General features: G+C 41.2%; 1 protein-coding gene across 3 annotated transcripts; it reads right to left on the bottom strand.

Moving 5' to 3' along the window:
• Window positions 1–862: 862 nt before the first annotated feature.
• On the bottom strand, window positions 863–19,710 carry swt1 (SWT1 RNA endoribonuclease homolog). 3 transcript variants are annotated; one of them, XM_079267011.1, is made up of 19 exons: window positions 19,574–19,710; window positions 18,954–19,023; window positions 18,413–18,486; window positions 18,208–18,280; window positions 17,489–17,562; window positions 16,380–17,391; window positions 16,063–16,192; window positions 15,584–15,682; window positions 14,937–15,128; window positions 14,279–14,372; window positions 13,632–13,855; window positions 13,099–13,247; window positions 12,641–12,779; window positions 9,832–9,971; window positions 9,329–9,459; window positions 8,941–9,087; window positions 7,275–7,341; window positions 7,056–7,123; window positions 863–1,608 (listed from the first exon to the last, which is right to left on the bottom strand). In XM_079267011.1, exons 2-19 carry the CDS (start codon window positions 19,017–19,019, stop codon window positions 1,500–1,502), a joined length of 2,988 nt encoding a protein of 995 aa, XP_079123137.1. In that variant the 5' UTR covers window positions 19,020–19,023; window positions 19,574–19,710; the 3' UTR covers window positions 863–1,499. The 3 variants fall into 3 exon arrangements, with proteins under 3 accessions (XP_079123137.1, XP_079123138.1, XP_079123139.1); XM_079267012.1 differs by having other exon boundaries at window positions 1,584–1,601; XM_079267013.1 differs by lacking the exons at window positions 863–1,608; window positions 7,056–7,123; window positions 7,275–7,341; window positions 8,941–9,087 and adding an exon at window positions 9,107–9,234.
• Between the last annotated feature and the right edge of the window lie 3,058 nt (window positions 19,711–22,768).

Genomic DNA, 22,768 nt, shown 5'->3' on the forward strand with positions numbered 1-22,768 from the left:
CTTTGTCCCTTCACAGTTAATTGGGAACAGGTTTTGCAGACTTCCTCTTGGCTTCATACAACCCTTGAATGGAACAGACTGAATCAAGTGCTTGGTAAAATAACAAAAGACAGAAAGGGCAAAATCTATTGTAGAAATGTGGAGGCAACCAGGCATGCAAATGGATTAGAAACAATATTCAGTGATTTTTGGATCTTTCTGTTAACACCAGCACTGGAAACCAAATTTAGGCAAAACTAAGAGGAAATAAAGCTGGTGGTTGTTCCTCTAAAAATAAATGTAAAAATTCCATCACATCAACAATCCTAAATAAAAGCCAGGCTGTTGATAATACAGTATCTAATGAGACACATGGTCCCTTTTGACTCAAAGTGAGATTTAAAATTCAAAGCACACAAAACAAAAACGTTCAGTTTCAGCTGTGTCTGTGTTCTGCAATGATTTAATGAGACAGGAAGTTCACTGACTTCAGATCATCCTTGGCCCTTGTTTCCTGTCCTCTCCCCTGTACTCCCTTCACCTGTGTGATGTCTGCTGATGCTTTAGCCTCTCTCTGTGTGTGTGTGTGTGTGTGTGTGTGTGTGATCTCAGTCTGTTTGCTGGCATCACCTGCGTTGTAATCCCCTTAATCTTCATGCACACACACACATGCGGCCACATGCATTCACACTCAGGCTATCGATCACAGCACACATCCTATAATACTAATATTAATAATAATGGTGAGCCTCTCCTACAAACTGCAGAAAGCAGCTATACAAGATGAATCTACTGTAATTACTGTTGCTGAGGATAAAATCATTTCTACTCGAAGATCAACAGAAGCAAACTATGCATATAAGAAAAATAAATCGATAAGACAAAACTTCAAAACATTTAATTTGTTGTTGAAAACATTTAACTCCTTCACGTAAAATATATTTTGTGTTCTCCAATTATTTACATTTCTATTAAAAAAGCAACCAAAACTAGCAAAAGCTGGGCCGAGGGGTAAACCTAGAACTTTGTTGCATCATCACACATTCACATGGTCCAAAAATATCAAAATACATCGAGATATCTCAAATTCTATTGTTGCACACTATTAAACAATGTTTCAAAAGCAAATATCGTTGTTTAAATAATGATAAAAGCCAGCACTATTTAACTCATAACTTTTAACATTATAAAACAATGTTTAAATGTTGAAAGACTGAAATGAGAAATCCCTGCTCAGCTGTGATTTGGCAGGATATGTTGTGTCTGACAGATTATTGGAGGACATGGAAAGCAACACTTGATGCAGTGGAAAACAAAAGGATTGCCTCTTACAATGATGGAGAACATCCAAAGACATCCATTCATCAGACAAGCAGTACAACAATGTGGTTTTTTTTGTACAATAATTTAAAAAAAAAAGGTAAATAGCTCCAGTCACCAGAGACGTCCCTTCAAAATAAGAGTCTTTAATTCAAGTAAAGGATTTGAGTTTGGCTGCAGATGCCCAGATTGTGATCCAATCAGGGCGCTGATGTGGTGAAGGCGACGTGTTGACCCGTGCTCCCAATACAACAGTCCAGGGCCTCTTTAAGCCCCATCAACTGGTTCCCTCCCACTCTCAGCTTCTCCCTGGGAACACAAGCAAAGAGATGAGTTACACACAGAGACAGGACAGTGTGTGTGTGTGTGCGCTTGACAAATGGTGAGCCTTCCTGTTTCTAAAAGCCACCACGTCCTACATGAACACAAACACCTCTGCCAGAGTTTTGTCTTTTGCTGGGGTTCATTGTGTTTCACCTGCTTTTATGCACCAACATAATCTAAATCTGGTGACACACAGTCACGATAAAGTATCAAACTCTTAATAAACAATAACTAAGCGCCTTTCTTGCCCTCAAAACTCGAACCTTTGTTGCTCATTGCTCATGGTGACTATTTAAAACAATCCTCCAGTGTTTGTTGCTGCTGAATCCTGACTTGATGCATTTGCTCTTCTACAGTATGTCGTCATGCATCTGTTTGTTTTCACCAGTGTACAGATGTGAACATGTCTCGCTGCATCTCTATTTGGGGTTTTAGTAAAAGCCAAAGCCTGTTGGTTGAGTTAATATGTATTGTGTTTTTTAAACATCCCATTGAATTGTCCAGTGAATAGTACGACGTCCCTTCGTAGTCTCTGGATGAACCTGGATAACTCCACACTGATCGTGTTCAGCACACAACGTCCACAGCAGACAAAGGAGATTCTGTGTTGGCTGCAGCTTCCAGAAGCTCCGGGTCTCCATGGCGGCTATTTAGGAACACTTCTCTCCCGCTGAGGTAGATTTATACCCGGTTACAACACCTCATACGTCCAAGCAGTTAATAATGTTGCTAATAATGGGGCGACCGTGGCGCACTGGGTTAAGTGAGGTCGTCTGGGAACCGGAAGGTCAACGGTTTGATCCCCCATGTGTCACGTGTCGAAGTGTCCCTGAGCAATACACTGAACCCCCGGCTCCCCGGGCGCCTGTCATTGGCAGCCCACTGCTCCCTATATACAGGGATGGGTCAAATGCAGAGAAACATTTCCCCCTTAAAGGGATCAAGATAGTATAAAATCTATTCAGTTACAAACGCACAGACAAAAACACATGAATGGTCGTCACCGTGAGCACGAACACGTATACGGATCGTTCTGCTAGAGTCTTGGCAACAGCTGCCTAGCAGCGGAGCCACTGAAGGAGCTTGTTGCTTGTTTGTTTCCTCCTCGGCTTTGTTTCCATTGGAACATTATGTAACTTCAGGGCGGAGAGACGGACCAAAGAAAGAGCAGCATTTCACGGCTGTTTTCACCCTACATCCATCAACCCAATCCATCTATTCTTCATTCAAGCAGCTGTGTGTCCTCATAAACTGTGGAAATCACAGACTTTTGCTAGACCGACGAATGTGTCGTCACAAATGATCTGCTTTTGATCTGCTTTTGTGTTGAAATCTTGTTGCACATTTTGATTACACGGTAAAGCCGAGGCTTGTTTCCATTCGACTTTCATTTGAAAGCAACAACGTTGATCGTACAGGTGTGAGTCACAGAAAGGCTTATGAAGGAATGCCGGTTAATGATAACACGGTGGCACTGCGTCTGCTTATGAAACGTTTGACCTAATAAGACTCGCTGCAGTTCAATCAGAAGTGATGAAATCGTTGAGTTATGATATGGAGTAGAGGATGAAATGAATGCTTCTATACGTCTTCTCCTCTATTTCTACAGCTTGTGAATGATCCGTCTCATCAAACACAAAGCAGCTCCTCGTCAGTGTAGCTTGTGAATAACAAATATCAGTAAATGAATTGATGCAAGGCTTTGGGCTTTTCTCTGTAGGTTGGGTAGTTTTATGAAACAGCAGTCGGTGTTTGCCCCTGCTCATTCTGTTTGACTGAGTTACATAAAAAACATATTTGTGTAAATATTATGATAAACGATAATGCTGAAAGAGTAATGGATGAAGAGCTGGTGACATGATATGCAAGTGAAACACGCAGGCTGGACTTCACATGCACACAATGTAAGAGAGCGGTGAGGTATTTGTTCTCACCTCATCAGCCGCGATAACCGGCAGCGGAGCCGTATTCAAACCCCGATGACACGTCCACCCGGTGACAAGAGCCCCGCTGTAGCAAGACCAACAGTCTCACAATCACTGTTCCACTCACCAGCGGCACACACGTGCACAGAACACTGGGCAGGTACAGTGGAAAGACATGCTGCGTATATTCAAACAGGTCTTGGACTTAAAGTTATTCTAGCAGACGGCTGACACAGCAAACAGGTCTCGTTTTGTTCAATTCACACCCGCTCTCCTACAAACACTGTGAAATGGACGTGGCCTTCAGAAAAGGGGCTTACGTGACACATGTTCATGCATGTCGTTCTCCACTGTATTGCAAATCATTTAAGAGTGGACCATACACACACAATAAGCTTGTCCTGCATCTAGCATGTAGCTAGTTGCACACAAATTACAAAAGACTCCGATAAACAATCTGAGATTAGTGTACTTGTTCTTTACCGATTGTTGAATAGCTGCTGTTTCTATGCCTGTGGTTTTATAAATAAATATGTGCAGTTGTTACTTTTGGATTTGTGTGTTTTTTTTAAAGCCAACAGGCGTTTATCGAGAATAATAAGCAACACAGAACAGCTTTTACTGAAAGCTGTCTGCCGGTGACCGAACACGCTCCCCCCCCCCCCCCCAGGCTTTATATAACCGATGACATCATACCGCCGCACGGAGCACCGAAATCAAATATTTAACACGACGGATAATGCGCTCACTAAGTAAAGGCCCACATCACTTCACAGTGAATGTACTAAATCAAATATTTACAATCAGCGCACATTCAGCTGAACTGTATCTGTCAGCGGCGCCCTGCCGCAACCACAGCTGCACCGACGGGACCGCTGAGTGACGCAGCAGATGTGCTACTGATGTCACTATTCCAAGCTAGGAGTCATACTTCTATCAATATAACAACAACCGCAGTACTCATTTAAAAATTCTCTTTCAAGTGATCAATAGCTGTAACATCACTTATACTATTAGTGAAAGTCAATATCTTTTATGTGGTAATGAAACCATCAGAAGCAGCTTCCGACGGCCAGGCATTAAGAATATGACACATAATGGCCGGAACACAAACAATCCGTTGAATACATAGAAGCGTGGCTTGTTTCCATGGAGGCTGCTGGGTTCAACCTGCAGCTTTATGCAGCTTCAGAGCTGTGTTATGATGGACCTGTTGTAACAGTGTTACATCCCGGTATGTGTGATCTTTCTTATCAAACAATCAACTGATCATCAAAATTGTTGGTGATAAATTTTCTGCAGTTCAACTCATTTCAGAACAGCAAAAGTTGAACACAGTTTAGTAGCATTTAAATCATATCATCTCTAACATTTAAAGACATGTCGTAGCTCAGCACACAACATCAGTCGGTATCAGTGACAAAGCTTTTAACAAATCCGGAAAAATTTATGTTCAACTGTGTCATATTACGAGTTACAAGCAGCAAAATAGAAAAGGAAAAGTAGGATAACCGTGTACTTGTATGTGTTAATATTTAAGGTGTAAAAGTTAAGCCTGTGTCACATGAGGTAGTCCTTCAGGCAGCGTTACTCTTTTCTCAAGCTGCACACAAATACCTCCTTCCAAAAGATTCTTATAATTTACTTCTTAAACATAACGACAAGTAAGCCACAGGTTAACATCAGGTGTTCAATAATGACATTGACAATAGCCTCGTGAAGTGACAGCTGTAACCCAGACCACGTTGGGTAAAGCAACACTAAGTTAACTTCATGAGAGTTTATGGGAGTCCTGTTTAATCTCCATGTTTCAAATAAAGTCAACCGAGCGTTTTATCTCCAGTTCACACTGCCGCTTGCAGCAGATACATCCTGATTGATTAATATGTGTTTATCAGATTACAGAAGTACAGAGATCTATTAAGCACTCCTTCGACAACGAGTGACATGCCCACTATTGTTATCAGAGCTCTGCTGGGGATGTCTTTGAGGAGCACTATTGTGACACATCAATGGCTGTGTGACGCTGGGTAAACAACACATACCTGCCCGGGCATGCTTCCACACAGAGCACAAGAGTTCGGGGAACTTGAGACGGTTTGATCAAAAGAAGAATGTCATTGCTCAGGGGATGAATCACACTGTGTGGGCAGTGCTGGATCTATTCACTAGTTTCAATATGCTTGTCTTCCGAAGAAAACGGACAAAAACATATGTATATATTAGTGCTGGGCAAGTTAACGCGTTCATTTCGCGTTAACACATTCATTAATTAACGCCGACAATTATTTTATTGTGCGTTAACGCATTTTTAAAATTTATTATGATTTCTTTTTTTCTTCTTTTTTTATTGAAAGACAAGAGACAATACATATACATAACAACAAGAGGATGACAAGAACAGTGGGATAAAAGCCAGCAAACATCCTATAGTCAGTAATTTGAGTGCACCTATATGCTGAAATTCACAGTAAACGCATTTAAACGGCACAGATCGGGAGCGAGCGAAGGACTTTGAAAGTTAGCGGAAAGATGACCGTGAGACAACATCCGGTTTCTTCAGACGAACATCCGGTTTTCAGAATAAGATGCCAACAAAGTCTGAATTATATTCACATTAAGTATAAAACATGCTACCTGCATCTCGTGAACCAAATGCTATTGCACTTTTGTTCATATAGCAGTACTTATAAAATGAAAGTGCGCAATACACTTTTGAATTCATTATTGAATTTCCCATAACAATGCGATTAATCGCAATTAAATATTTTAATCGTTGCCCAGCACTAGTGTGTGTGTATATGTGTATATATATATATATATATATATATATATATATATATATATATATATGTTGGGCTTGTCCTGTATGTTAAAACGTATGGAAGGGAGTAGATCAACTTTAAGTAGAAGTTTATATTTGTGAAAGATTTAAAAGATCTGCCGCATTTGTCAGTAAATACAATCACAGACAATCAAATTCACTAGAAAAGATAATGAATTCTCTGGAGTTGGATTCCAAAGAAAACAGAATGAGCAATAGGGAGGAATGGAGGAGGGTGAGAGTTAGAAGTATGGGCTGAACACAGTAGGCGATTGTCACAATCAGGCTTTGCCGTGTGTGTTTTCTGTAGCTCCTCACCTTTCAACTCAGTCACTCTCTCAGCACCAGTCCAACTCCCTTCACCTGTCCCTTAGCTGTAATCAAGCACTCCCTCATCAGCACATCTCTCCTCACCTGTTCTTGTCACTACTTAAATCCCCGTCTATCACTCACTCACTGCCAGATCATTGTTTCTAGTGTTCATTCCGACACACCTGTTTTTTGCTGTTCCTGTTGCCAGTTTCCAAGTCTGTCTGCCTGCCTGTCCGTGGACTACCTGTTTTTGTGCATGAGTAATAAAGGACCTCTTTTCACTTCACCTGACTGTCTGCTCGTGAGTCCTCATTATGTCCCGTGACAGGCGATGATTATAGTGTGTGTATGTGTGTGTGTGTCCTACCTACCTGTAGTCTTGTTGTGAGAAACAATCAAGAAGGTCTTTGGTTGTCAATCTGGAATCCCTGTCAACAATCTGAAACACAATGCATATGAGCTGAGCTCACAACGAACAGGCCGAGGTGAGCTAAACGTGACAAAGACCACTGCGGCGGGAAAAAAAGTCAAATTACTTGAATAAATCCTACATGTAATTTTACACCGATAACATGTGAAATGGCACCCACCTCATTAGAGTGGATGATGCCGAGCAGTGCCTGAACTTCCTCTAAACCGGGGGCTGAAGACAAGATCCTGAGATGGACAAAAACACACATGACATATTATAGGGATCATGGTTTCTTCCAGCTGAAGCTTGAAGACAAAATGAACACACAGCACTTGTTTTCGCTCCCTATTATCCATCACAATGCACCCAACCCAAACGCACAAACACAGGAAAAACTAAAACAAAGTAACGGACAAAAAGAGAGGAAGGAGGGACAGTGAAGGAGAAATAGAAGATTTACCTCAATGATCCATATCTAGTGTCCACAGAGAGAGAGAGTCTGAATAGAGTGACTCACAGCTCTGCTCAAACATATCAAAACATGAGACCTACTGAAGCAGCTACAGGTGACAGGAAATGATGGATACACACAGCTTTACACCCGAACACACACATGGTAAGAACATGCCATGAAATGAAAAGTTCACGGATGTGACTGCAAGCAACATGGAGATTTTATCAAAGAAGACAGAACAAGAGCACAGAACCCATAAAAGCCCGCAATTGATATGTCATTTTGCAGATGCCACTGCAGGCCCAGGTAAACACGAGGAAAGCCGACTGGAAGTGAAGAAATCTCAAGGATAACTGTTCGCATTCTTCGTTTTTCAAAAGGCGCTGTGAGAAACTAGACTGTGCGACAGTGTAGCGCTGTCTGTTGCGTCACGGTAAAGGTGATAAGGCAAAGCTACGAGGTCAAGCAGATTAACATTATGTGCCAAACAGAGAGCTGAGAGCTGAGAGCTGAGAGCACACAACCAGGACACAGGAAGGAGCAGGCTGGTGAAGGACAGTTTAAAGGGGCTTTTAGAGGGACTGGCTGTTGAGACAAAGGCGAGAGACACCTTGTGAAGGCATGAGGAGGGTTCAGGGCTTAAAGCACATGAACAAGTGGGGGACAATGACGGTTGACACAATAGTTGTGGAGGGTGTTAAAGGAGAGGTGACACACAAATTCCTGCTCAGAAACTTCTTTCTAGACTTCAATGTATTCTCATGCTTTAGAGCTCAGGCTCTTTAAACCCACCGAGGATGTTGCATAATGGATACAGCTATGGAGTGCAAGTTAGCAGGAGGAGATTAGACCATTTAAATTTTGCAAACACAGATCACCTTTAAAGTTAATATAAAAAACTTCATATTTACACATCCAGCAACACTATCTTTCATTTGGAATCATGTTTCTGGTCACCAAGCAAATCTAACTTAAATATTCACTATCTTTTGAGCTATTTTTGGACTCCAGCATCTCCTAAGTGAAATATGTGGTTGTTTGGCTGCTACGTTCACCAGCTAGTCGCTAACTTTGCAGTCGGTTTTTAGAGCTTTTTTTTGCTGAAAATAGCCCCACGAGAGCGGCGAGAGTGAAACAAAACAGCAGAAACTGCAGGCTGTCAAACTAAAGGGATGAGCTGAAAGGTGCTGCAAAGCTCTATAGAGCTGAGGGAGAACTGCAGAGCACAAAGTTGTGATGTGATTCATTGTTAATATAGAAACACAGTATAGCCTCTTCAATACGAAAATACAAAAGTGAGACTGAAGATATAAATTGACACAGATGGCAAGTGGCCACCAGGTAGAGAAGCGGAACGTCTGACAGCCGTGATGCGAGTGGGCTCACATACCTGCTGAAGGCTTGGAGCAGCTGTGAGACCATGGAGGACAGTTTGTGCAAACAGACCAAGGCGTCCTGTGGTGGCGGAGGGCCTCCCACCGGCTGAGGTCTTTGCATGGTGTGAGGGTCAAAGCCCAGAGCTTTGAACACTTCCAAGCTGAAACATGACAGGAAACACAATGACCTCAGGGGCCTACGGAATGCAATACAAAACTAGATAAACAACCTCCGAAGAGTTGTTTTTGCTCTTGGAAATGTTCTCCTTGTTTTCCTTCACAAATCAAGGCTTTCTTTTTGTGAGAATCTGTAAAAAAAAAAACACACACACATCATCCTGAAATCTTCTCTACAGTATAATCCTCCCTGCACTGCATCAGTCAAATCCCTGTGACACCCACCTTGTTTGAAACACATGAGACCAGATGTTCTCAAACAGGGCCCACACTTCCTGGTGAGAGACCTGAGCAGACGAGGGTTGTTTCTCTTCATCGTTATCGTTCATGACAACATCACAGGCAGGAGGTTCCCACTACACACACACACACACACACACACACACACACACACACACACACACACACACACACACACACACACACACACACACACACACACACACACATCTTTAAAATCAAACAGTGTCAAATAAAAACCTGTGTATAATATGAATCTGCATCCTGCTGTCTGAGTCATTATTGTTTTGGGAATCATTATCAACTTTTTCAAATCTGATTTCCCCCAAGAGCTATCGCGACACAAACACAATACACGACAGAAACAGGGTAGAAAACATATCGTTGTGTATTTCTGTGCTTCCAAACAATGTAAAAGACAATTCAGAGGGTGTAGTGCTACAGTAGGAACAGAGTTAACTTGTGATTGCATGCAGCTCCCAGCTGACCTGCGGCTGTAGCTTGGTGTAAATGTTGTCCAGTATGGAGATGGCACTGGGAACAAGTCTGGAACTTTTCCCAAACACTTTCACCAGCTCCTTAGCTTCTTGGAGGGCTGCTGACGTAGCGCTACAGTTTGCTGCTTCACCTGAGTAGACACATGATAGATAGATATGAGCCATCATATGTGTGCCAGTAGATGCATATCAAGGTATGAGGACGGTTTGTGTCTGTAACCTTTTGAGAAGAACTGTTATGAATATAGAGATGTAAAGAAAACCAGCCAGAGGGTGAGAGACACAGTCAGCTCAGACTGAACTTGTGCGGATGTCTTCTGTCCAACTCTGACTTTCGAGATACTGAATACTTGAAAGGACATTGTATGGTCTTACATTCATTCCCTTGGGACATACTGTGACTTTAAACGTAACATCCATGATCCTAACCCACTAGAAGTGTGTGGCAGCATCTGTGTCTGCAGAGCCCTATGCCTGTACTTTGCAAGCACGCATCCAAGAGGAAGCTACAAAAATGGAGGACACAGCATTAAAACAAATGGAGGTATAGGGAGGCGAGTGACAGTGAATCGGTGTGCGATGCTGCAGGTGCTACACTGGGCTGTTTTCTGTTAACTGCGGTCAGGGGGATGTGCACTTCTGGTGTTGTTGAGCCGGGGAGAGGAGGGGTGAACTTTGAATGTTGTGTTTACAAATAGTACGCGACAATTCCTGCACAGCATGTCTTTAAAACTCAGCCTTTGTCACTTTTTAGGAGGATGTGATAAGTCTGTCCTCACAAGTGTAGCTACAACTGACCACATGCACGCTCACAGCCTGCTTAAGGGAGACCAGAAAAATCGCATGCAGTACTTTTCCACTCCAAGATTTGTTCTTCGCCTCACATCCCTCCTTGCCCTCCCCCTCCTACTCTCACAGTCCTGGCACAGAGCCAGGCTGTGTGGTACCAAGAGACTGAATGAGAGGCTGAGACCAACCACCCCCCCCCCCACGCACGCACGCACGCACGCACGCACGCACGCACACACACACACACACACACACACACACACACACACACACACACACACACACACACACACACACACACACACACACACACACACACACACACACACACACACACACACACACACACACACACACACAGAACTGTAAGCGTAATGTAATTAGATTGAGTCATGAGATCCAGGGCAAGAAGTGCTGCAGTGGACAACTCAGCATCTTTCTGACACACATTTGAGTGTCCTGCCTTAGCAGACGACCTGATTGTGTATGTGGTTCTGTAGGGTTCTAGCGCAGTGCAGGGAACACCACGTCATACCCCAGCGGACTAAGATAACTCAGTATCTTAACGTCGCTGTCCGGAGAAACATAAAAGGAAACAAATGCAGCATTAAAACTATTACAGTGGCACAAAGAATACCTTTGCATTTAGATCCCTCTGGAGCTTCCACAGATGTGAAATGTTGTATCGTAACTCATGTAGTAGCTCAAGTTAATTTAGTTTTCTTTCTTAATCTATTGTTCACATTCAAAGGAAGATTAAAATCTGCTCCGAGAAAACTGGTATCAAATGTTTTCATCTACAGTGTGTGACGTCATCGAGCCTCACTAAACACCAGCAGCAGAGATGATGCTAAATCAAACAAAGTAAGAGGTTAACACACACTCTGTAAGCCATGTTAGAAAGCACAGCTAAAAACAAGAACTCGTTTCTAACCAGGCATGATTTATTTCTCTGGACGATGTGGAAAAGATTGTTCATTTTTTCACTGAGTTACATATTAAGTTTGGTTACATTTCTCAAGTTACTGTGCAGCTGCACACTGAGTGCTTGGACTATGGCCAAGACAGTGACGTGCGATGAGGTTCGTGGCTGGTGAGGCACTGACTCTTACAAATATATGAACCCAAGAGAGTAGCTTAAATCACCATTCAATTGGCAGCTTGCACATTGACTGCTGGTTGTTTTTCATATTTCATATCAGCATTCTTTACACACACACACACACACACACACACAGGTACGGTACATGTTTGATTCCACCGGGAGCAAAATACAAGAAGAAGAAGAGAAGTGTAGCAGAAGAGCAACGACAGAACAAGCATGAACCCGACCCGTGGGCCTTCATTGAGGCAGAGGTACTGTTTGCCTCCCCTCTGTGCTTTTTCACTGCGGCTTTATGTCAGACCAGCAAGACTAAATAGGTTCTACAAATACCTGAAATACATGACCTATTCTATGGAAAGAAAGGACGTATAATAAAAGTGTCTACAAATATCACAGTGGTGACAAACAATGAGAAAGCAAAAGGCGTGCGCTCAACCCAGTTTGTGAGGGATTGCACAATCTGAGGTGACGTGCCTCCTCTCTGTTTGAACAGGACGTGCGCAAATTCAGCGATTTTGATTATAGAAATGATTGGAATAATACAGAAATTACATTTACAGCACAGATCAGTAGAGAAATATTCATATTTTATTTGATCATTATTTGTTTTTTTACTTTTCATGATGACAGGTGAGGCTCTGCTACCATTATTATCCGTTTCATGTATCATCTATTTGTTTTATCATATCTTTACTAGCTTTTATTGAACATGAGATGTGTTTCATTATATATTGTGGATTGTTTAGTTAACCTTGAGGATGGTGCCAGTTGCAACAAGATTCAAGAAAAAGCAAATGTGTTTTTGTTCATAGAAAGAAAAACATTGAAACAAATGTAGGCTCACTAGCAGACTGTTGAAAAGCACCCATAGACATAAAAGCCCCTCCCCCTCTTCCACCCACATACCTGAGTTGAAGAATTCTATGAGGTTTAGAACAGTTTGCAGCTTCGTCCGTGGGACAACGTGCCCAAAGACAGCAATCCAGTGCTTTTTCAAACACTGCAGGACATCTTGAAGAGTCCAGGGTGGTTTTCGGTAAACTATCTGTTAACAGAAGAAACGACACAATAAAAATAAGCCAAAATTAAAAATATATGTTCAAAATGACGAGCAATCTGGCCTATATATACTCTCTGATAGCGCACAAGGGGAGATTTGATCCATAATTTTCCACCCAAAAAATATAAATCTGACCTAAAATGACCGACCAGATGCCTTGAAATAATGCAAAGATAAACCAAATAAGCTCCTTTAATCCCTTCATGAGTCCCAGATATCAGTTCTCAATGTTTTAAATGCATTTCGAAACAGTAATTCAAATATAGTCTAAAAGATAATGGGAAATTCCAATTCACAATTTTACCTCCAGCCAGAGGTCTTCGTAGGCGGCCTTCATCTCCACCTCCAGCGCATCGGACAGCACGTCTCGCAGGCAGTCCTCGAGTTCACAAACACTGCTGGGGTTCCATCGGGTCTTCTCTTCATCCTCCCGTGTGCTCAGTCGCTTGTTATCTGTGTTACATACATACGGTATATGAGTGGATACAAACAATAAACCCATAATGCAGGGGAGCAGTTTTTTTTTTTACAAAAGATGATATGCACATATTTGCAGCAGAAGAGCATATGGCAGCACAAAATACACACTCGGTGATATGGCAGCTGTTACACGACAGATACATCCTCCAGTCTGTGTATGTTTTGTTTGTTAAAACTGCTAAAATGTCACCTGAATGGACTTGAAGTGAGGCAAATAAAACATGGAAACTAGAAGGGCTGTGAAGAAATGGCGAGGGCATGGATGGTATGTGCTGTGAACTATTACACCATGATGGAAAATGGAAGGTCATTTCCTGTTTTGCCAAAAAAAAAGGTACACATTAGTCGTTGGCTCACCTCTCTCTTCTACAGAAAGGCCTGTCGTCTCCTGACTGTGTGTACAGCTCCCGCTCTGCATTGGTGACGGGAGGTGGGGGCTGACGTGGGGCAGCATGGGAGTCTTAATGTTTCGCAGAGGATGAAAGCCATGTCTGTGCTTTTTAATCTCGGCCTCCAAATCGTTCTTGCTCAGGGCCTCCACTCCACTCAGGAGGGCCTTACTGCATAGGTTCTTATCATTACTAGAGAGGAAAGATAGGATAACATGTTTTAGCATCAAATTCAGTGTGATCTGACCTGTAGCTGTGCAACATTAATCGAATGTCTGCCCACTAATTCTACTTTAACTTAGCAAAATGATCAGTAACAGCATTTGGAAATAGTGGCAGTCAGAGAAATAGGTCAAAAGGAAAAAGAAGGTGAAACAATACAATGGCCGCCCCACTATGCAAGCCAAAAGAAAATCCCTGAACTGAACTCTCCATGCTCAGCACATCTATTCTGGCCTGGCCCTCTCTATCGTGAACTGGAACTATCTGGCTGGGCCCACTCACAGTCACATGCATGTGCATTATTTCCAGAGGACACAAGACTCTGCAGCAGCAGCAGTATACGCCACAGGGGGGGGGGGGGGGGGGGGGGGGGGGGGAGGAGTGGGAACTCACGTGCATAGAATGAGAGCACACTCTGGGTACAGACTTAGGTATTGCAGGCAGCACTGCAGCACCCGGTCATCATTATTCTCAGCATTTAGGCCATCTGGGGACGAGGAGGTACAAAGAGAGAGGAAGAGACCGACGTGAGTGACAGAGAAAAACACGACAGTCTGTTAAACCACACTGTACAACGACAAAGTGAGAAGATTCAAAGATGAACACGAGATGGAGATTTCAAGTCAATTTCAAGAGATGCACTAATTCTCCTAAATAGTAAACAATACCTCTGCTAAATCTCTATCGCACATCTTTTTGACGAGAACCTTACACCACTGTTGGTAAAAACAACAGCTAAGAAGTGAACCCTGCCTCACAATATGTACGCATTGATGATGAATTCTGGAGGACTGGCTTCGTGATGGTGTTGGGCACGGATGCACGGCAGCTCTGTAGCTGTGTGTGATAATTGTAATACCTTACTGTAAAGGTCGAAAAGCTTTATATAAGTGCATAATGCAATAGTGTCAATGGTCAAGTCACTGACGCTTTAATACACACCTCAAACACTGTACCATGCTCAATAACTAATTTATTTTTAGGTTCCGTGCTTGGTTGTAGTTAAACAATGCACATAAAATTCCCTTATTTTCCTTAAATAAACACTCACTGCTGCCCTCAGCGGCCTGCTGCATCGACTGCCCCCACAGGTGATGTCCTCGGTTCTTCAGGACGTTGTATATGTACGAGATGGCAGGAGTTGCCAGGTGCGCCACAGAACCTGACATGCCCCTCCCCCTTTTTAGGGAATCCAGCTCCTGAAGCACCACCCAGGGGATCAGGACTGTAGGGACGCCCAGCGCTAAGAGAACATGAAGCAGGGAGGAAACAAGTATTGATGATTCCATATTTCATACCATTAGTGCATTTTATTGTTACAACTAGAAATAAATCCCCTAAAAAATTGGAAATCCTACTTTCTTGGAGTATGTTTTTTATGATAATTCCTCAAAAATGATGTCCTTTTCAACTTTTGATTGTGTGATGAACTGATGTCTTTGTGAGCAGATGGACAGTTAAACGTGTATTTCTCCTTTTAAGTGGAGATGTGTTTAGAAGGGTGGGAAGATCTATGGATGATGTATAACAATAGCTAAGCCTCTGCCGCAGAAGAACTTCTAGCATTTGGCTCACAACTGGACAAACTTGGGAGTGAAAACTAACTGGATACTTTCTATAATGGCATTATATAACATATGAAATAATCATAAATCATTCTACAAGAAAAAAATCAAGTATTAAAATCATCGTAAACACCTCCAAGGCCGTGAGACCTGATCGTTTTCACATAATCCAGGTGACTGAGGAGAATGTTGGTGTCCAAAACAAGGATTAGGTCTTGCTGAGGCGGTTTACCTGTAAAAAAAAAAAAGCAAGTTCATATATACAGTTATATAGTTTGTTGTTAATTGTCAAAAGTTAACAACAGAATCAAATTGGACATAACAATTTCAGGCAAAGTGTAGTGCCTGTGTAGGTTACAGATCAGAATTTGAATCTTGTTTTGGTATATAATCATTTCACGTGTCATTCTGAGGCAAAAGCAAATCAAATGTATGGATCATATTTCATGTTAATCACACTAAGTGAGGCCACTACAAGGCTTACACTTTGGAACTCAGTTTATAGTGCCTCCATGTGGCCATTTGAGACTACATTCCACAAAGAGTTTATATTTACACTTATGACGAGCGCACACAATTTCAAGCGTCTCTCAACTAAACAATACAACGTACAGTGCGTGTCTGCCGCTCCCTCTTCCGGAGGGTCTATCTCCATACAGGTGAGCTCCCCATAGCTCTGCATCACGTTCACCTCCAGTCGCTTCTCAGACCGGGCGAGATGAAGCTCTTCAACCACTTGCATCTACAGAAAAACACATTTTAGAAAACAAATAAAATATAAAACAACTAAAAATATTTTAACAACATAATGCGGATGAAATTCCAATATACTAGCTGACAAAATGCTTTCATTAGAATCGTTTCTGTTTGAAAAATGAATAAAGCCAACATTGGCTTGTTCAGATGAAATGAATAATGCTTTTTATTACCTGGGCATACCACGGCTCAGCAACCGTATGAGCCGGGGGTTGGCTTGACGGAAACGTCCTCTTATCTTGCCCTTCAGATGAACAACTAGGTGTAACATCCACACAGCGGTGAGCTTGTTGGACAGTCTCCTGCACGGCTTTGCTTCTTGAGGCCCCAGAGTCTGGCGCTTCAGTCCCATGCTTGAGATCTCTGTTTGAGGAACTAGCACCGTTATTGTTACCGGTGCTATCTGCTGGTCTTGGTTGAACCTTTTTGGATATCTTAAACTGGAGAGGCGGAGCTGACACAGGACAGCATCTTTGTTCCTGAACAGATGAGGACTTGACTGTTTTAAATGACATCGATGTGAAACTCCCTGGGACAGTTCTGACATTCTTCCCCACATTTGAGCGACTAACTGAGGTGGTCTGCTTGGATGAAGTGGAGGAATGCTTTGCAGTAGAGACAGAGGGAGTTTTTGCCTCTGTACTCGAGCTCCTTTTGGCCTTATTTTCTTCGTGCCGTTGGCACATCTTCTTGAACAGTTCTGTTCTCTTCTCCCATGAAGTATCCGTAGAGACAGAGGCCTTGCTTGGTTCTCTGGTCTCGACGGTGTTGCTTTTATTTCTAGTCCTTGGTGGTTCCTCAGCTCTGCACTTCTTCTTCTGTTCTTTCTGATCAGCAGAAACTAAAATGGGAGTCCTTCGCTGCTTTTTCAATTTGGATGTGCTGCTATGGGAAGATTTACGATCTGTGCTCCCTTTAGACGTCTTCTCTGTCCTCTGAGGAACTGTCCCTGCATTGTTCGATGGTTTTGAGGGTCCGCTTTCCGCAGTCTTACACCTACTGACAGCGTTATCTTTACCTGAAATTTCACGTGTTGGTTTTGTACATTCTTCTCTCTTATGAACAGGTTTCTGGTCTGTTGCTTGTGTTTTTGAGCGTCTGTAGACAGGCGTTTTGATGAGGCGGGTGCTTTGGGAAACATCTTTCACGGAAGGCAAAGCACACTTTTCTTGTTTTGCTGTAGAGCTACATGTAGAAGAACAGAAGAAAATATCACATTCAGAGATAATAAATAAACATTTTAATTCAGTGAATGATATTCAACAAGTAAACTGTATCTAACCTCTCCCGACTGTTTACATCTCGCTTCGTCCTTCCACTTTTGTAATTCTTAGTAACATCTTGTTCCTTGGATGACTGAAAACATGGAAAAAAACATTACATTTATTTCGCTCACCATAAAATTATCTGAAACAACTTTAAAAAATGAATTAGTTTTATTCAAAAATTCTAAATATTTGTTGGTTCCAGGTTTATTTATAAACCTGGAACCTTTGGGGTTTGGATTATTTGGTCGGACAAAACAATCAATATATTTTGATTTCTTCTTTGGCAAACAGTCTATTATTCACAAGTATGTTTGGACGTTTTATAGACAAAATGATTAATTGCGAACATCATTTCAGATTAATTGACAATAAAACTTGTTTTTACTTTCAGACCCACTGCCTACAGTTAAGAGATTTTGCCATACCGTCTATATTGTGGTAGCTATCCCCGTAATATCTCTGTTTGTCGTCTATTTGTCTGCCTTTTTGTTTTTGCATGAATTTAACGAAGCACTTTGATTTGTCCGGTATCAGCTAGACTTGCCAAAAACAAACATTCCTGATTGGTTACTTTATCCATGAACAATTGTTCGAGCGGTTTCCGACAAATTGATGTGGATATTATATCACCATATGTATTGATATCATGACTTAAAGTAACATGCATTGAAACCGAGGAATGTATCCATATAGACAGCCCCTAACACCAAAACACTGTAGAATACCTTCTTACCTTCTTATCTCCTTCACTTGAGGATGACTTCTTGCACGACGACTTCTTACGTTTTTCTCGTTTTGATGCACAGCTATATGTAGAAGAACAGAAGAAAATATCACATTCAGAGATAATAAACAAACATATGAATTAGGTGAATGATATTCAACGACATAATATCAACATTGATTTGTTGTTAAAAGTCAAGTAAACTGTATCTAACCTCTCCTGACTGTTTACATCTTGCTTCGTCTTTCCACTTTTGTAATCCTTAGTAACATCTTGTTCCTTGGATGACTGAAAACATGGAAAGAAACATTACATTTACAATCGATATAGGTCTATTTCTTCTTTTAGAAACAGCGAAGGCTATTTTTCAGTAAGTATCTTCGGACGTTTTATGGACAAAATGATGAATTGCGAGCATCATTTTTTAAGATGAATTGATAATGAAACTTGTTTTTTACTTTCAGTAAGACATTTTGCCATATTGTAGTAGCTATCCATGGAATATCTCTGTTTGTCGTCTTTTACTCTGCCTTATTTCTTTGCAGGAATTTGACGAAGAACTTTGATTTGTCCGGTATCAGCTAGACGAGCCAAAAACAAACATTCCTGATTGGTTACTTTATCCATGAACAATTCTCCGAGGGGTTTTCCACAAACCATGTGGATATTATATCACAATATGTATTGATATCATGACTTAAAATAACATTGCTAGACAGCCCACAGCAACAAAACACTCCTGAATACCTTCTTACCTTCTCAACTTCTTCACTTGAAGATGAAGACTTCTTGCGCTTTCTCTTTTTTGATTTTTTTGGCATTCTCCTATAAATGTAATTTTGAAAAAGCAGGTCTTCAGTGACTATGCATCATCCTTACACAACACACAACAATCCATATTAGAAATACTGAATTATCGTTAAACTTCTCTTCATGAGGGACTGCCAATATAACATGGAAATATAACGTTACCTTAATAACATGATTAGATGCTCTGTCTATAAATACCCGTCATAACGTGTCTTACAAGGTTAGACCCGTTGCTGGTGTAGCTGTAGCGTTAACTGGTAACGTTAGCTAACATTAAGTTAACTGGTTTGTATTGGTTTCATTGATCTTACGTTGACAATTAATACACAAGACAAACTGGGGCTAACACTGTGTAGTGACACAAACATAACTATTACGTTTGGGTACAATTTGTATTAAACTCACATCTAATGTAAAACTATAGAATAGTTATTAGTATAGAAGTTTTGAGCTGACTGTTAGATTCACAACACACAACCAAGAGATAAAGTCAACATCTAATGTACCCGTAACTTAACTAGCGTTAAACTTGACGCTAACTGATAAAAAAAGAATACAAACCCACAAGCAAAGTGTCTTCTTTGGTGTCTGAAACGTTATGGTACACGAATTTAGTGGCTTAAAGCCCGTCTATTAGGAATAAATGTGTCATATACAGCCAAATACGTCAAATTGACATACTTAACGCTAACGTTACTCTAATCTGAGAGATTCCCTGAAAACACTGTAGCGCTTCCGCATCTTTCTTCTTCTACGACTATTTCTTCTTCTGGTTGCTAAATTACCGCCACAGACTGGACTGGAGTGGAAATCGGCGCGCCTGGACGTTGATCTGGTGATAAATACAGAATCGTTATTAGTGTAGTAGAAGATGCCCACAGCGTACCAGTGTGTTCTCTAAAGAGAAAGACAAATGCAGTCATGAACAAGGAGTAGACAGTACAAGATCAGCTGGGAGTCAGTATCGTAACTGAGTGGGTTATCTTGACCTCTTTACACAAACATTCTTTTTATCAACGTTCCACAACATTTTAAGTACAGCAGTTCAGCGAATATTTTTCCACTCACCTTGTTACCTTTTAAAGCATTACAACCAGACAAATGTACAGCAATTCAGCAGAAGGGCAGCTTGTATGATGGAGAGTTTAGAGTTTACATTGCTTCTTAAAATTTCATGATTAAAAACAAGAAACATACGAGTAATGTGCTTCGGGAGCTTTGTAGTATTGTATTGTTGAACTGTGTTCCTGCACAAAGTCACAATAAAAATGCTTACATGTTCAGTTGATCTGCTGTGCACTGACTGAAAGATTGGCTGGAGGTTACACAAATAATTATCTGGAGAGCAGAGAGAGGAGAAACTGTCTATCCGTCAGTAAGAAACACTTTTTACATCATTTATCTCAGTTTCCATTGACTCACGTGAGGCTGATACTGTATATCCTGAGAATTTGGTTTGATATGAGTTACATCATTTCAATTTTCTCTAAAACATTAACCCTAATAAATAATGCCCCGTGTTTAAAAGGTGCCAGTGTGGTGTACTGTGTGATAACAATATTGCAAACGATCACCATCATTCCTCTAATGCTTAGAGTTTACAAAAAGCTAACCCTCAAAGTAAGATTGTCAATCATGCAATGCCAAGTTTAAATAAACTCTCTGAAACCTCAGATGTCTACAGAATGGTCCTTTATGAAACCAATACTGAAACAACAATTGCTGTAATATGCCACACAGTGACACTGTGGCTCCATTCAGAAAGCCTGCCTTCCTTTGCTCTTGATATGCTCACTCACTGTAAGCATTCACATTGAGCCACCTTTGGGTCCCTGGACCATGGCTTGAGAAACAGTTCTGTTGTAGACAGACATCAGACGACTAACAGATGAACAGTGAGTATTACCAGCTGCAGGGAATAATATCTGACCACTTCAATAATCTTGGACAGGAATAATAACAACACGTACGAATTGTGACAGAAACAGTTAATAAATGCATTGGGATTCAGTAGATGACACAGTTTGGATTAGATCAGTGACATGTTAAACACACAACGATTATATTTGAAAATTGGAAACAGCTTGTCTGTTACACAGTTCATAGAGTCGGTTCATAGAGTTCTGCTGGGTTTAGTTGTGATAAGATGTGTTCATGTGGTGCGTTGTGATGAAGGTCCAGAAGTCTGATGTCAAACAGACCGGTTCATAAGATTTCATCATCACAGGGTTACATATAGCCTCCCTTATTAACACCAATCATGAAACTCAAGCTTCTCTGTTAACATGAAAAGCCATTTCACAAATTAAATCTGTCCTTATGTTATAAGAACAGACAGTACAACCCTATCACTCCCCACACAAAACCGGCTACTGAGTTCCTGAGTCCTCATTGAGCGACCCAAAACACAGGGAAAATAATACGGCGCCTTTATAGATTTACCCATCTGTAGTGAAAATCACTCAACATGTTGTTGTTATCAAAAAAAGTTCAAGTTTGCGAAAACATTCTTTCACTGTTTATACACACAAATAGGCTACAGCAGTAAATATAAGAAATAACACTACATCACAGTCTGTTTACATGTAAAGGGGTTTTTATTCCAAATCCTTTTTTAAAGTTTGTACGCCATTGACTATCACTTAAAATATGAATAATTAAACGTTTTAAAATGTTCTTAAAATTTGTGTCCCTCTTTCTGTTTGTCCCTCTTTCTTTCTGTTTTTCTGTCTCCATCACTCTGTTTCTCTGACTATTTGTTTCTCTCACATTTGGCTTTAATCAATGAATAGATTTGGACAGATGGTGAATGCTTCTGTTGTGTGCACATGTGTGTGTGCGTGTGTCTGTGTGAAACGGTGTGATGTTTGAGTATGTGTTGGGGTGTTGGGGAGGGTCTTTGCTCTGCTATTAGTTTATTCAGAAACCTGAGCATATTATTTTGGTCATTTAAATAATGGGCGACTACTGTGTGTGTGTGTGTGTGTGTGTGTGTGAGTGGGAGGAAAGAGAGAGAGAGAAAGAGTTTGTGTGTACGAACAGATGTCTTGCTTTCTGATTTAAGGACTCCATAGTTCCTCTGAGCTCAGGTGCGCAAATACACACACACACACAGCCACACAGACACACACACACACACACATTTTGAACACGTGTCACATCACCTATTCACATATTTGTCTCTCTTGTCGTAGTGATGCAGTTTAGATCAGGGCATGGTGTAGCAGTAGTGCTTCCCAATCTGGGGGTTGGGACCCCCCTATGACCCCAAGATAAATCACAAGATGTCACAGGATGATTAATAAGGAACAATACAAAACAATACATCTGTTATACAAAATTGTGTGCATTTTTTTCCCTAATTTCACAAACTTGTATCTGTTTAGACCTGTACAAGAATTTTGAGGGTTGACAAGCCAGAATGATTGTAAATCACTCTTGAATATTATACTAACCTACAGTACGCAGTACTTTCTATATGGGTCAAAATCAAGTCTGGTTTGAACTGCAGGGCCAAGAACAGTCCTGCCAGTACGTACTAAATATTTACACATTTCCATTTCCCCTAAATCAAAACGTAGGTGATTTTTTCTACATCTCCTGGCCAACAAAGACCTGTGAGGATGATGATGAAGGTGACAGTGATGCTTGATGACCGTCAGCATAATGTTGGCATGCAGGGTAATGATAATGTGCACAGAGTGAGTGAGTGAGGGAGTGAGTAAGAGTGTGAGGTAATGGTGAAGGTTAATGTTGACTT

Source organism: Melanostigma gelatinosum (genome assembly GCF_949748355.1).
Source record: "Melanostigma gelatinosum genome assembly, chromosome: 4".
Classification (NCBI taxonomy): domain Eukaryota; kingdom Metazoa; phylum Chordata; class Actinopteri; order Perciformes; family Zoarcidae; genus Melanostigma; species Melanostigma gelatinosum.